At 33.1% G+C, this 11168-nt stretch overlaps 1 protein-coding gene across 1 annotated transcript in view; it reads left to right on the top strand.

Moving 5' to 3' along the window:
* The window catches only part of LOC110110655, a 16053-nt gene extending 6590 nt beyond the window's left edge, over positions 1 to 9463 (top strand). Inside the window, exons 4-12 of the mRNA XM_028694243.1 lie at positions 2805 to 2919; positions 3098 to 3348; positions 3868 to 3969; positions 4044 to 4127; positions 6810 to 6856; positions 6912 to 7086; positions 7296 to 7541; positions 8588 to 8779; positions 8891 to 9463. Of these exons, the coding sequence (XP_028550076.1) occupies positions 2805 to 2919; positions 3098 to 3348; positions 3868 to 3969; positions 4044 to 4127; positions 6810 to 6856; positions 6912 to 7086; positions 7296 to 7541; positions 8588 to 8779; positions 8891 to 9463 (1785 nt within the window). The remainder of the gene's footprint in view (positions 1 to 2804; positions 2920 to 3097; positions 3349 to 3867; positions 3970 to 4043; positions 4128 to 6809; positions 6857 to 6911; positions 7087 to 7295; positions 7542 to 8587; positions 8780 to 8890) is intronic.
* Positions 9464 to 11168: the final 1705 nt, after the last annotated feature.

The following is an 11168-nucleotide window of genomic DNA, read 5'->3' as shown; positions in this document are numbered from 1 at the left end:
GAGAGAGAGAGAGAGAGAGAGAGAGAGAGAGAGAGAGAGAGTTTAGTTTTGTTATGGGACTATAAGACCCATGCAGAGTATGAGCACAAGGGTTAAGTGTCATGCCAATTCGATAATTTCCTCTTAGTTACTTTGGAAGCCTTTGAAGAGGATTAGTGATTGCAAGTGTATTCTTGGTGTGCTTTTGATTGAGAAATATGGGTTGCTTCTCTTTGTCATAGGTGTGCAACAACCTAATTTTTCAATATGGTATGTGTCTCCTTATATCTTTTTTAATCTTTTGTACATATCTATTTGTTTTGCCCAATTTACTTGTGTTTTTTCTTGCACCTTCAGTACCAAAAGGCTCTGTATTGGATTCTATTATTTTATCTGTGGATATGTTACTATTTTTTAAAAGATTATGATATTTTTTAACTTTTGTAAAAGCATTTTAATGTTGATCCTATGTAAATATGAAGCCTAATTGAGTTAGCACACAAGAATGAAATTCTTTTGTGCTCCTTTTCATAAATGATATATCTCTCATTTTGATTGGGATCAAATGTTTTATGCAATTTGTGATTAACTACCCATACATTGAGGAATCTATCTCTTGTTCTCTTTCTTAAGTCTGAGATATAGTCACATGCTCTTAAGTTGCTTCTTAGTTTTGCAATATTTAACGTGTGTTCACTGTTTTATTTTTTATTATAAATTTTTTTTTTTTCAAAAATGGTGAGCAAATTGAGTGTCATTTCAGGATGTTTATTTGTGACAATATGATTTCCATCTTGAATTCGCATGTGGAGAAACAATTTTTTGTTTCTTGAAGATTGAACAATTAGTATGTTTGGTTGAAATACTAAAGCAAAAAACCATTTTCAAGTAGCTACAATGAAGACAATAGATAGTGCTATGAAAATTGCTGGATAAATGGGCATTGGTGAAGAAAATATTTGATATTTATAAAGACCAATGAGCTCTCTTAAATTGCAAGCGTGAGGTTGCACCTAAGATCCCTCTTCAACAAGAGCTTCATGTATATCAATTAAGCTCTTTTTTATAGATAAATGGACAGAAGACAAACTATTATGGGTAGATAGAGTTGTAGTTGTGCAGTAAATATTTACTTCTTAGAGTTTGTATATATTGATAACACTTAATGTGCTAAATCAAGAATATTTTTAATTATTGCTATGAATACTACTTTTATTACAGAGTTGTAGTTGTACAGTATATATATATATATTCAACTGTACTACAAATTACTAATAGTTATAACGTCAACTATTATAAAGAATTAGTTGCGGTTTGAACCGCTACTCACTACTAGAAAGTTAGATTTTTTTGCAGTAGTAGTCAGGAGCGGTTTTAGAACGGATGGATGTACCCATTTGAAAGGTAACATATATAACTTATTATCTCTATTTAGTCACATATATGATAATAATTTTAAAAGTTCATGTCTTTTGCAGATTCTTCTTGATTTTAAAGACTATGTTGGTAATAAAGCATAACCCGAGGGTTCCATTGCAGAGGGATTTATTGTTGAGGATGGGATTTTATTTTGTTCCAAATATTTGGAGGGGTACAACCAAAATATTAGAGCAAATTCATTTTCACTTGAAAAGGAAGATGTGTTTCTGTTCTCCAGTGGTGGAATTTCATTGGAGAATGTCTTTTCTGTTGTGCTAGATGAGAAATCATTAACACAAGCACATAGATACATGCTACATCATTGTGACAGTCTTATACCACTTAGAGAACGTTTCAAAGATGGTGAGAAAAGGAAGAGATGTCAGCACACACATCTTACAACTAGGGATATCAAGAAACTCATTAATGAAAAATTTCATGAGTGGTTCAGAATAACAATAAACTCTAAACATAATGTTTTCATTTAATTTTGAATGTTTAAATTTATGTAAAGGCTTTTTTTTTTCTTCGATCATAGGTGATTGTGGTTCGGAAGTTATAGATGAAATTAAGGTCCTGACCAAGGGGCCCAATAAAATTGCACATGCATATAAAGGTATTTTTATTAATGGATATACCTTTCATGTAAAGACAAGAGATGAGAATAAGAAAACTAAGAATTATGGTGTTGTTAATCATACAGAAATTGAAAATTTCAATTACTTCGAGAAAATTAATGATATAATCGAGATAAATTATTCAGACAATTTCAAAGTGATACTATTCAAATGCGATTGGGCAAACACAACTAGAATGGGTGTAAAAGCAAGATCAGTTTGGTTATACTTTGGTAAATTTTTCACGTCTTATATACACTGGTGATAAATTAGAAGATGATCTATTTGTTTTTTCTTCACAAGTACAACCATTCTACTACATTCAAGTTCCTAAAAATACAAATTGGAATTTTGTTGTTCATGTAAGACCCAAAGACTATAAAATTCAAGTATTTCTCATAGCATACAAATGTAAGTAGGGACATATATATGTTTATACTTTAATGTTTTCTAATATTTCCTTCTTTATTATCATGATTTATGTTTCTAATATTTCATGCTTCATTATATGCAAATGTAAGTAGGGACATATGTTTTTTACTTTAATGTTTTCTAATATTTTCTACTTTATTATCATGATTTATGTTTCTAATATTTCATGCTTCATTATATGCAAATGTAAGTAAGGACATATGTTTCTACTTTAAATGTTTTCTAATATTTCCTGCTTTATTACCATGATTTATGTTTCTAATATTTCATGCTTCATTATATGCAAACAAATGTAACATATCTATATTCTTATTTCTTTTGTGAGTTTTGATATTAAATTAAACTTTACATTTGCAGGACATGACATGGACAAATACATTCAAGCGAGCTAAGAAGGTCGTATCAAGGAGTGGGTACTGGTGTAGTAGAGGATCTGAAACCCCTTATACTCCAATCCACCCAGATTCTACTAGTGAGCAAACACAAGAGGAGAATCAGCGCAGTGGCACCTCAATAATCACCACGTCATTCTACTTATGAGCGGATTCAGACTCCAAATGATGGGATATGACTTATAGGTTTGATTTATTCTTTTTTTAAATAAGTATAAGTAATCGTGTAATTATTCTAATGAAAAATGTTATGCACAGATGAGCAAGGTGTGCCTGTACGTCATAGGGGGCGCACCACGTGCATTGACATACAAAACATGCGGCTAGGTACACATGTTTATATAGAGGTGAATGAGAATAATGTGCCAAGCAACATTTCAGAGCCTATCATACTAGGTTCATATCTAGGTGTCATTGCTAAAGATCCAGTACTGGCACCTATATCCTTTCCAGATTTGAGAAATAAGGGTATGGAGCTCTTCAAGAAAAAAATGTTAGCTGAAGTGGAGGTAAGTAAAATATTAAATAAATTTCAATATCTTTCTTTATGTTATGAATAAAAAAAATATTTCTTTATATTATAGTCAAAGTTTGCCTTTCCTGGTTATATACGTCACTGGATTCTTCAATCCCTTGGATTTAAGTGGCGTAACCATATGACTAATTTAAAAGCTGAGCACTGGGATAGCCATCATATCGAGGAAATTATGGAGTCTATTCCAGCTAGTGTTAATGCAGCACAATGGTGATAGCTAGTCACCCAGTGGTCACAAACAAAAGATAAGGTTAGTACCATTATTATATTTAATTATATTTTTTTATAAATCAACATGAAGTTAAATTCATATGTAACAGGAGAGGGCTACAATAAATATTACAAATGCAAAGAAATAGACTTATCCTCACACTATGTGGCATATGAGTTCTGTTCGCATGCAACAAGAGATTATATATATTTAGATTTATATAAATTTTATATTCGCATAGCTAGACTAATTATTTAACTATTAAATTTGTTAATGCTATAGGTTATCAAGGACAGATTATTATTATTGAGAACCAATAGACTTCACAAAGATGGCATCTGGTCATCTGAAGATGCTAAAAAAAGATGTGCGATTTCAATCTTGGTATAAACTTTTTATACATAATTCATTATTAATTTTTTTTTTAATAAAAGATAATTAAATTTATTATAATATAGATACAAGCTTGCGAGCTTTTGGTTGTGGATGGGCTGACACCAGAGAATGGGAATATGGAGGCTAACGAAAGGGAGTTCAGTATGGTTATGGGACCTAAACACCCGGGTAGAGTCAAAACTCAAGAATTTGGTGTCACTCCTATACGATATTTTCCTTATAGCATAAACAAGGGCAGGAATGGCGGTGGAAACAGTTTAAGTCAAATAGTAAATTTCAGAGAGGAGATCAACTCATTACGTACTGAAGTGAGACAATTCATGCAAGAATTTTGAATGCAGCATCCACCTCAAGGAAGCTCACAAATGGTATGTAAAATTTCACATTCTAATTTTAATATTGGTTATTTGAATACTAATATTTTACAATCTTCTTATACTTGATAGGGTGGCAATAAAGCTTCTTTTGAAAGATGATGTTATAAAAGAAAGAGAATGGTGTTTTGAAGATAACTCATATTTGTGCAAATTGTTTTGAAATGCATCTTGGTATGGAAGTCTACTTTTTTGGGATGTTGCTTAAAATTTTGATATTGTAGATTACCAAATATGAATGATGAATGCTCTTCTCTTTTTTGATATTATCTAGTATTATTTTTATTTTTTGGTGGCCATTACTTGATTGTTTTAGGCACTTTTCACAGCTCTTATATATATTTGTGGGCACTGTATTTGTGTGGTTGTATGAAGCTTGCCTTTTGGCTTTATTTGTGTTTATATAATTCTTCTCTTTTGGGAATATTGGTTTGATTGGAGATGATGGCGCTTGGGTGTTACTTTTTTGGGTTATTTCTAGTGATTTTTGCTTTTTCTGAATTTTGCTAGCTCTTAATATTTTCTTCATATGTTGTCATTTGGAATATTTATAAATTTTCTGGCGAATAGTGTATGACATTCATCAAGCTGTCAAAACATCGCATCATAATGAAATAGTAAGACTTGTACCACTAAGATACTTGACAATTAAAAATTTCCTGAATCTGATCTCTCTCTGTAGACATCGAGAAGTGCAAACTACTAATAATTGTCATCTCAATACTCAACGATCTCAGTTTAAGTGGTCCATCATCTCAATACTAAGCATTCTCAGTTTAATTGATCCATCAATGTTGCTAATTGAGCCAATAAGAAGTCTCGCCTCCTTAAAAAATCTGATAATTATGGAGAATGATAAGCAACATGAGCTCTACCGATTGGTTGAAGGCCCTAATTGATACAAGATTTCTCATATTCCTTATGTTAATATTTCTACCGATTAGGACCAACTGCTTCAATTAATTTTTAAAGTTTGTAGTATAAAAAAAAAAACATAGAAGCGATCGAACTTCTTTCTTCTTATGTTATTTTCAAAGTTTTTCATGTTCTCTTGTTTGAGTCATTTGACTCAATTATGTAGTTCAATATTCTCTTGTTGTTGTTGTGAATCTCTATGATTTAGCTAGTATTTTTGTTTCAGCTACATCTCCTATTTATGTGGGTTTTAGGTTTCGGTTTGGTGAATGTCTCATATTTGTTTTCTATAGTCATTCAGGTTTCACATTTAAAAAAAAAATTCTGGAATGTAGTAGCGGTTATAACTACCACTACTATCCAGAATTATGGTGGTTAAAACTTCCATATTACTGGGAATCGTTTTCCTTGAGAGTTTCTGTGGCGGTTATAATCGGTACAATTCTGGAGATTTGCACCGGTTATAACCGTTGCTAAAGCAGTAAATAAGCAGTAAATACGCAGCATTCAAATCTTACTCTGCGTTCGGATTGCGTACACAATAATTTCTCCGTTATTGGGCGTTCTGTTGGTTCTTCTTTGCTTATCAAGTTTGGGCCTTTTTTTGAGAATTGGTTTTTTGCCTCCCTGATTTCTTTTCTCTTGTTTATTGTAATATGTAAGATCATTGACTCCTAGGTTTTGATTCAAATGTTATAATTTTAGAGGGCTTTTGATCTTTTAAAGACTTGCAACCTATATTTCTAATTAAAGCGTATGCCCTCTGTGGTTTTTTATCACAAGAAAAGGCTTCATTTGGAGCAATGTTCTTATTGCTTTGCAAATCGCAACAACGAGATTTTTGTTTGACACTATCATTTTTGCTACTTTTATGAAATTTTTGTGCTATGAAGCTGCTTTTTACCGTAGCTTTAAAAAAATTATTTTTTCCACAAGTTTTATAATCACCTTTATAAAATGCTGCAACCATCTCAAACAAATCCTTAGTTACTTTCCCTACAATAATTTCTCAATCAACTTTATAAAATATTGCACTCATCCCCAACAAACCTTAAGTCTTAACAATTCCTTTCACCAGAAAAAAAAAAAAAAAAAATCCAAAATTCATAAATTCAAAAACATAAAAATGAATAATTAAAGTAATTTAACCCGATTTACTATTCAAAAAATAAAGCATATTTTATGATAACGTCATAAATTTTTTTTTCTGCCTCTTCTTGCTTAGCTAAAGAACCGTTAGAAGGCATGCGTCCATCTTTCATCACCTCAGACTTCGTTGTTTAGAATGTCTGTTTCAATAACTTCGAGAGTTTCTTTCCTCAAATGCAATTAATGGTCTTGAAATTCGGTTCCAAAGGTGTAAATGTCAACAAATATAGCCTTTTTAAAATAGCTAAACCTTATTGAAAGCTTTAGAAATTTCTCAAAACTATGGACTTGCTTCTTACTACAAATATGCCAAAAAGTACTTCTCAAGAAAATTGATAGAAAAAAAAAAACAATCCTAACGTTAGCTCATAAATACTTTTCTATTTACAGATTCCGAAGTCCTCCTCTCCACATGCAGCCCACATGCAAAGATTAGGGTCATAAGGAATAAAATATTACGTTACCAAACTATCACAAGTAAAGATATTGCAGAGAAGAAATTATATATGTAGTTGTTCTTGAATTTGTTGGCAAGTCTTTGTCAGTCCTGTATAGTTTACTACTAAACTCTCCTACACAGCACACTCCACTAATATATGAAATATGTACATCAACATCAATGAAATTATCTAGAAAATTGAAGGAGGAAAGCATACTACAAATTCGGGTCTTCTAATTAATACTATATTAAGGCTTTGGAGTCTTCTGCCAACCATGTGAAGCATTATTGGATTACACTACACACTCCATAATAGAAAGATAGGCTTTTTTTTTTGTTATAATTTGCATTATTGGCCTGATTATATAACATTATCAAGCATATTGTACATTACTGTCACTATAAATTTTAAGTAGATGAAAGTATAACGTTAAAAGAAAGAAAGAGAGGAAGAAGACAAGAGAAAGGAGATTGAGATGTGTGGGGGATTTTTTGCGTTGTTGATTGTGTTGTTCATGGCGATGGTAAGAGGAGGAGAAGCACAGTTAAGACAGAATTTTTATAGAGTTCAGTGCCCAAATGTCGAGTTGATTGTAAGGCAGGCCGTAATGAAGAAGATGAGCCAAACTTTTGTGACGGTTCCAGCAACACTAAGGCTCTTTTTTCATGATTGTTTTGTTGAGGTAACTATCATATAATATTGCGACTTTCTGTCAAAATTTTATAGAAATTTGATTTTGTGTCTTGGGAATTATTTTGTAGAAGATTAGCAAGAATTATGAAAGATTTTGAGTTCATGTAACTACTTTAAATTCGCTTCTAGCAGTGATCGATTCCTTTTCATAGTTTTGCAATCATAATTTTCTGCTGTGACGCTTTAACACTTTCATATTTCGTCTTGTACAGGCAAACAGAAAGTGGCCATGATAAGCTCTGTTTACTTAGAGATTATTACGTGCGGAGTCTAGACTGAAGTTGCATCCGGTTTTTGTGAGTGTGCACAGTAAAAATACCGTGGTGAATAATAACTGTGCTTTTACTACGCTTTAATTATGCACACTCAAAAAATAGGATGGTTCTATTGTTTGGACTCGTCACAGAATAACTCTCCTGTTTACTGGAATCCTTGTATGCAATGAAAATAAAAGCTTCTTCCTAAGATAAACTCTTTATAAAATAATCCTAAAAATATTTTCCATATTTTGAGATAAGGAAAGCAAAATCTTCAAATTGTAATGAACTGTACGTACCTGACGTGAGCAAAAGCAAAAGTAGCTTATTGGAAGTAGTGCTTGCACACAACTCTCCTTGGCCTATTGGTTGAGAGCTTAGGCTTCCAATTAAGAGGTCCAGGGTCGAGTCTATGTGTATGCGTTGTGTGTGTGAGTTTGCATTAAATGGCCTAAATGTCCCAAAAAAAAAAAAATAGTGCTTGCTGCTGAATTTTTCCTGCTTACACCCTAATATTGCTTACTAATATGTTCTTCCTTTTTAGCAATACATAAAGCTGGCCAAGGCTTGAGATATACCTCTTTGCCCAGATCATTTTTCTTCAAAAAAACATAGTTAAAAACTTCAATCTCTCCAAATTTTTTACTAAATTAATTTCACCTTAAATCAAACACAAAACAACAGTACTATATTTTCAATTGATATTTTTACTTTACATTATATTCATTTTCAGGCAAAACAAATACACACTTAGTTTATTCATAAACTTGATTTATAGGGCTGCGACGGATCAATCCTAATTCAATCTACGAAGGGAGATACTGAAAAGGATGCAAGTGACAATCTCTCCCTCGCCGGAGATGGCTTCGACACGGTTATAAAGGCCAAGCAAGCGGTGGAGGCTGCTTGCCCCGGTGTAGTCTCATGTGCTGATATCTTGGCCATAGCTGCTAGAGATGTTGTTCTTATGGTAAGTATCTCTTCATATAAATTAGTAAATATCTCTATAAGTTATGCATATTCCAGGATGTTTAATTGATTGAAATAACTAAGTTATTCCACAATTCAATTCTTTGAGCAGTCAGGCGGACCGAACTTCTCGGTCGAACTCGGGCGGCGAGATGGGCTGGTATCTCATCGGTGGCGGGTCCCTGGAAATCTCCCTACACCCGAGCTCAGCTTTAACTTACTATCCTGGATATTTCGCAAAAATAACTTATCGGTCACCGATATGATAGCCCTTTCGGGCGCGCATACAATTGGGTTCGCTCACTGCAACCGTTTTGCCAAACGTCTGTATTCATTTAATGCGACCCACAAGGTCGACCCGTCCCTCAACCCAACATATGCACGACAATTGATGCAGGCCTGCCCGAGGAATGTGGACCCAAGGGTAGCAATTAGCATGGACCCACAAACCCCAAACGTGTTTGATAACGCTTACTACCGTGAGTTGGTGAATGGGAGGGGGATATTCAGTTCAGATCAAGTGCTTTTCGGCAATCCCATATCAAAGCCGATAGTAAACAACTTCGCTTTCAATCCTCAGAGCTTCACCTCGGCGTTTTCACAAGCCATGATCAGACTGGGGCGGGTAGGAGTGAAGACTGGGAAAAATGGGGAGATCAGGAGAGATTGTTCTCGCTTCAATTGAATTTGTTTCAATATTATTATTTAGTCGATATATTTGAGATAGAATTTGGTTAATTTCTATTGAGAATAATGTCTCAATTTGTATTTAAAGTAGTATTTTGATGTTTCCATGATTGTTTTGGTTTATTATTTGTTGGTTTCTAGCAAAATCCAGCATTTGGCTGTTTGTTTTCAGTTTCAGCTTTGATGCTGCAGTTTTTAATTCTATTTTCTTTTTGGCTTTTGCTATGTCATCAAGCTATCACCAAAAAATAAATACTGATATGTTGGCAATCATCATGATAGACTAAGGCCTCGTTTGGAATTAATACTTTTGTATTAAAAAGCTGTTTTAAGAAGCAGCAAGAAAGCCGCCCCAAACAAAGTTTAAGCATATTAACAAAAAACATGTTCAACATATCAAGGAAAAATGATTTTGAGCTACGGCTTGAGCAATATTTTTCTTAGGAACATTTAGGCCAACTAAAGTAAACTCTCACGCACATCCTGACATACGCAAGACTCGAACCCAAAACCTTTTAGTTGATATCCAAAGCTCCCAACCAACAGACCAATGAGAGATACGTGCTTTAGCGATAAAGCATCCACCTTATTTTTCAGTCATATTTTAATGTAATTTACTGCAAATAAATGCTAAAATTGAAGGAACTTTTCTAGCCTAATCTATGCAGAACTATATACTTTTGAACGTGCATTAACTGCTATTTGAGGCTTTCGGTACTACAGTTGGATTTGAAAAGGCTGATTCTGAATTTTCTGAAAATTATTGTCCCTATGCTGTACTTTGTCTCAATTGCTTTGTGTCAAAATATTCTTTTTTGATGGGGAGCATTTCTCCATGTTCAGCACAAACCAACTGTATTTCTTTAATAATATATGAGCTTTCTGAATCTCTAAAAGATGGCACAAGATTTTATGGCTGAAGAGTGAACTGTTCATAAGACATGGAAGAGGTTTTTTCCTCGGGATATTGAGAAAATTAAACTACATGGCCTGTTGATTGCCAGCCAAAGCTGTTAAATACTAGAATAAGTTAGTTTGCATGAGGCAAAGTTGCTGATATAGGAAGTCCCGAGAAATTGTAATTCGGATGGGAAAAATATGGTGGAATATGTGGTTCATTAGCTAAAGGAGGTGGCTGCCTGTCCGCAGTGATGGATTTGAACAACATACTTTATGATTTCTCACTCAGCTCAGTTAAAGATAAATAAAATAATCATTTTTCAAATTTTCTTTTGTTAGATCAAAAGGTGCAGCATATATTTCGTCTAGTGTGTAAATAGACTTTTCAAGTTTGATTCATTGATTTTCTTTTAGTTGTTTATATTTTGTTCGAGTTCATTGATATTTGATATTTGTTTGGGAAAAAAAAATATTTGATATTTGTTTATTTGAGGTTGTCTTTGATAGACTCACTAAGATTGAGTTACTAAAAAAAAAACATAAAACAATATACAATGGAGACTCCCAAGTAACGGTTGGAATAAAAAAGGCTTTGGGAACAAGAGAAGGCTGAAGAGAAAAGAAAAAGAGACTAGAAATTTTATTTCTCACTTTTTAGCTTGATGCAAACTCAAAGACACCATCACTCATTATACTAGTAGTACAATATTAGGATTATGCCAACACAATTTAATCTAATGGTTACAAGTGACTCTCTAGAGTATTCTCATATCTTCGATCATAAATGACATTAAATGCTTATT

Source organism: Dendrobium catenatum, unplaced genomic scaffold (genome assembly GCF_001605985.2).
Source record: "Dendrobium catenatum unplaced genomic scaffold, ASM160598v2 fragScaff_scaffold_421, whole genome shotgun sequence".
NCBI lineage: Eukaryota > Viridiplantae > Streptophyta > Magnoliopsida > Asparagales > Orchidaceae > Dendrobium > Dendrobium catenatum.
The sequence above is the reverse complement of the archived record's forward strand: the minus strand, read 5'-3'. Positions and strand labels throughout refer to the sequence as shown.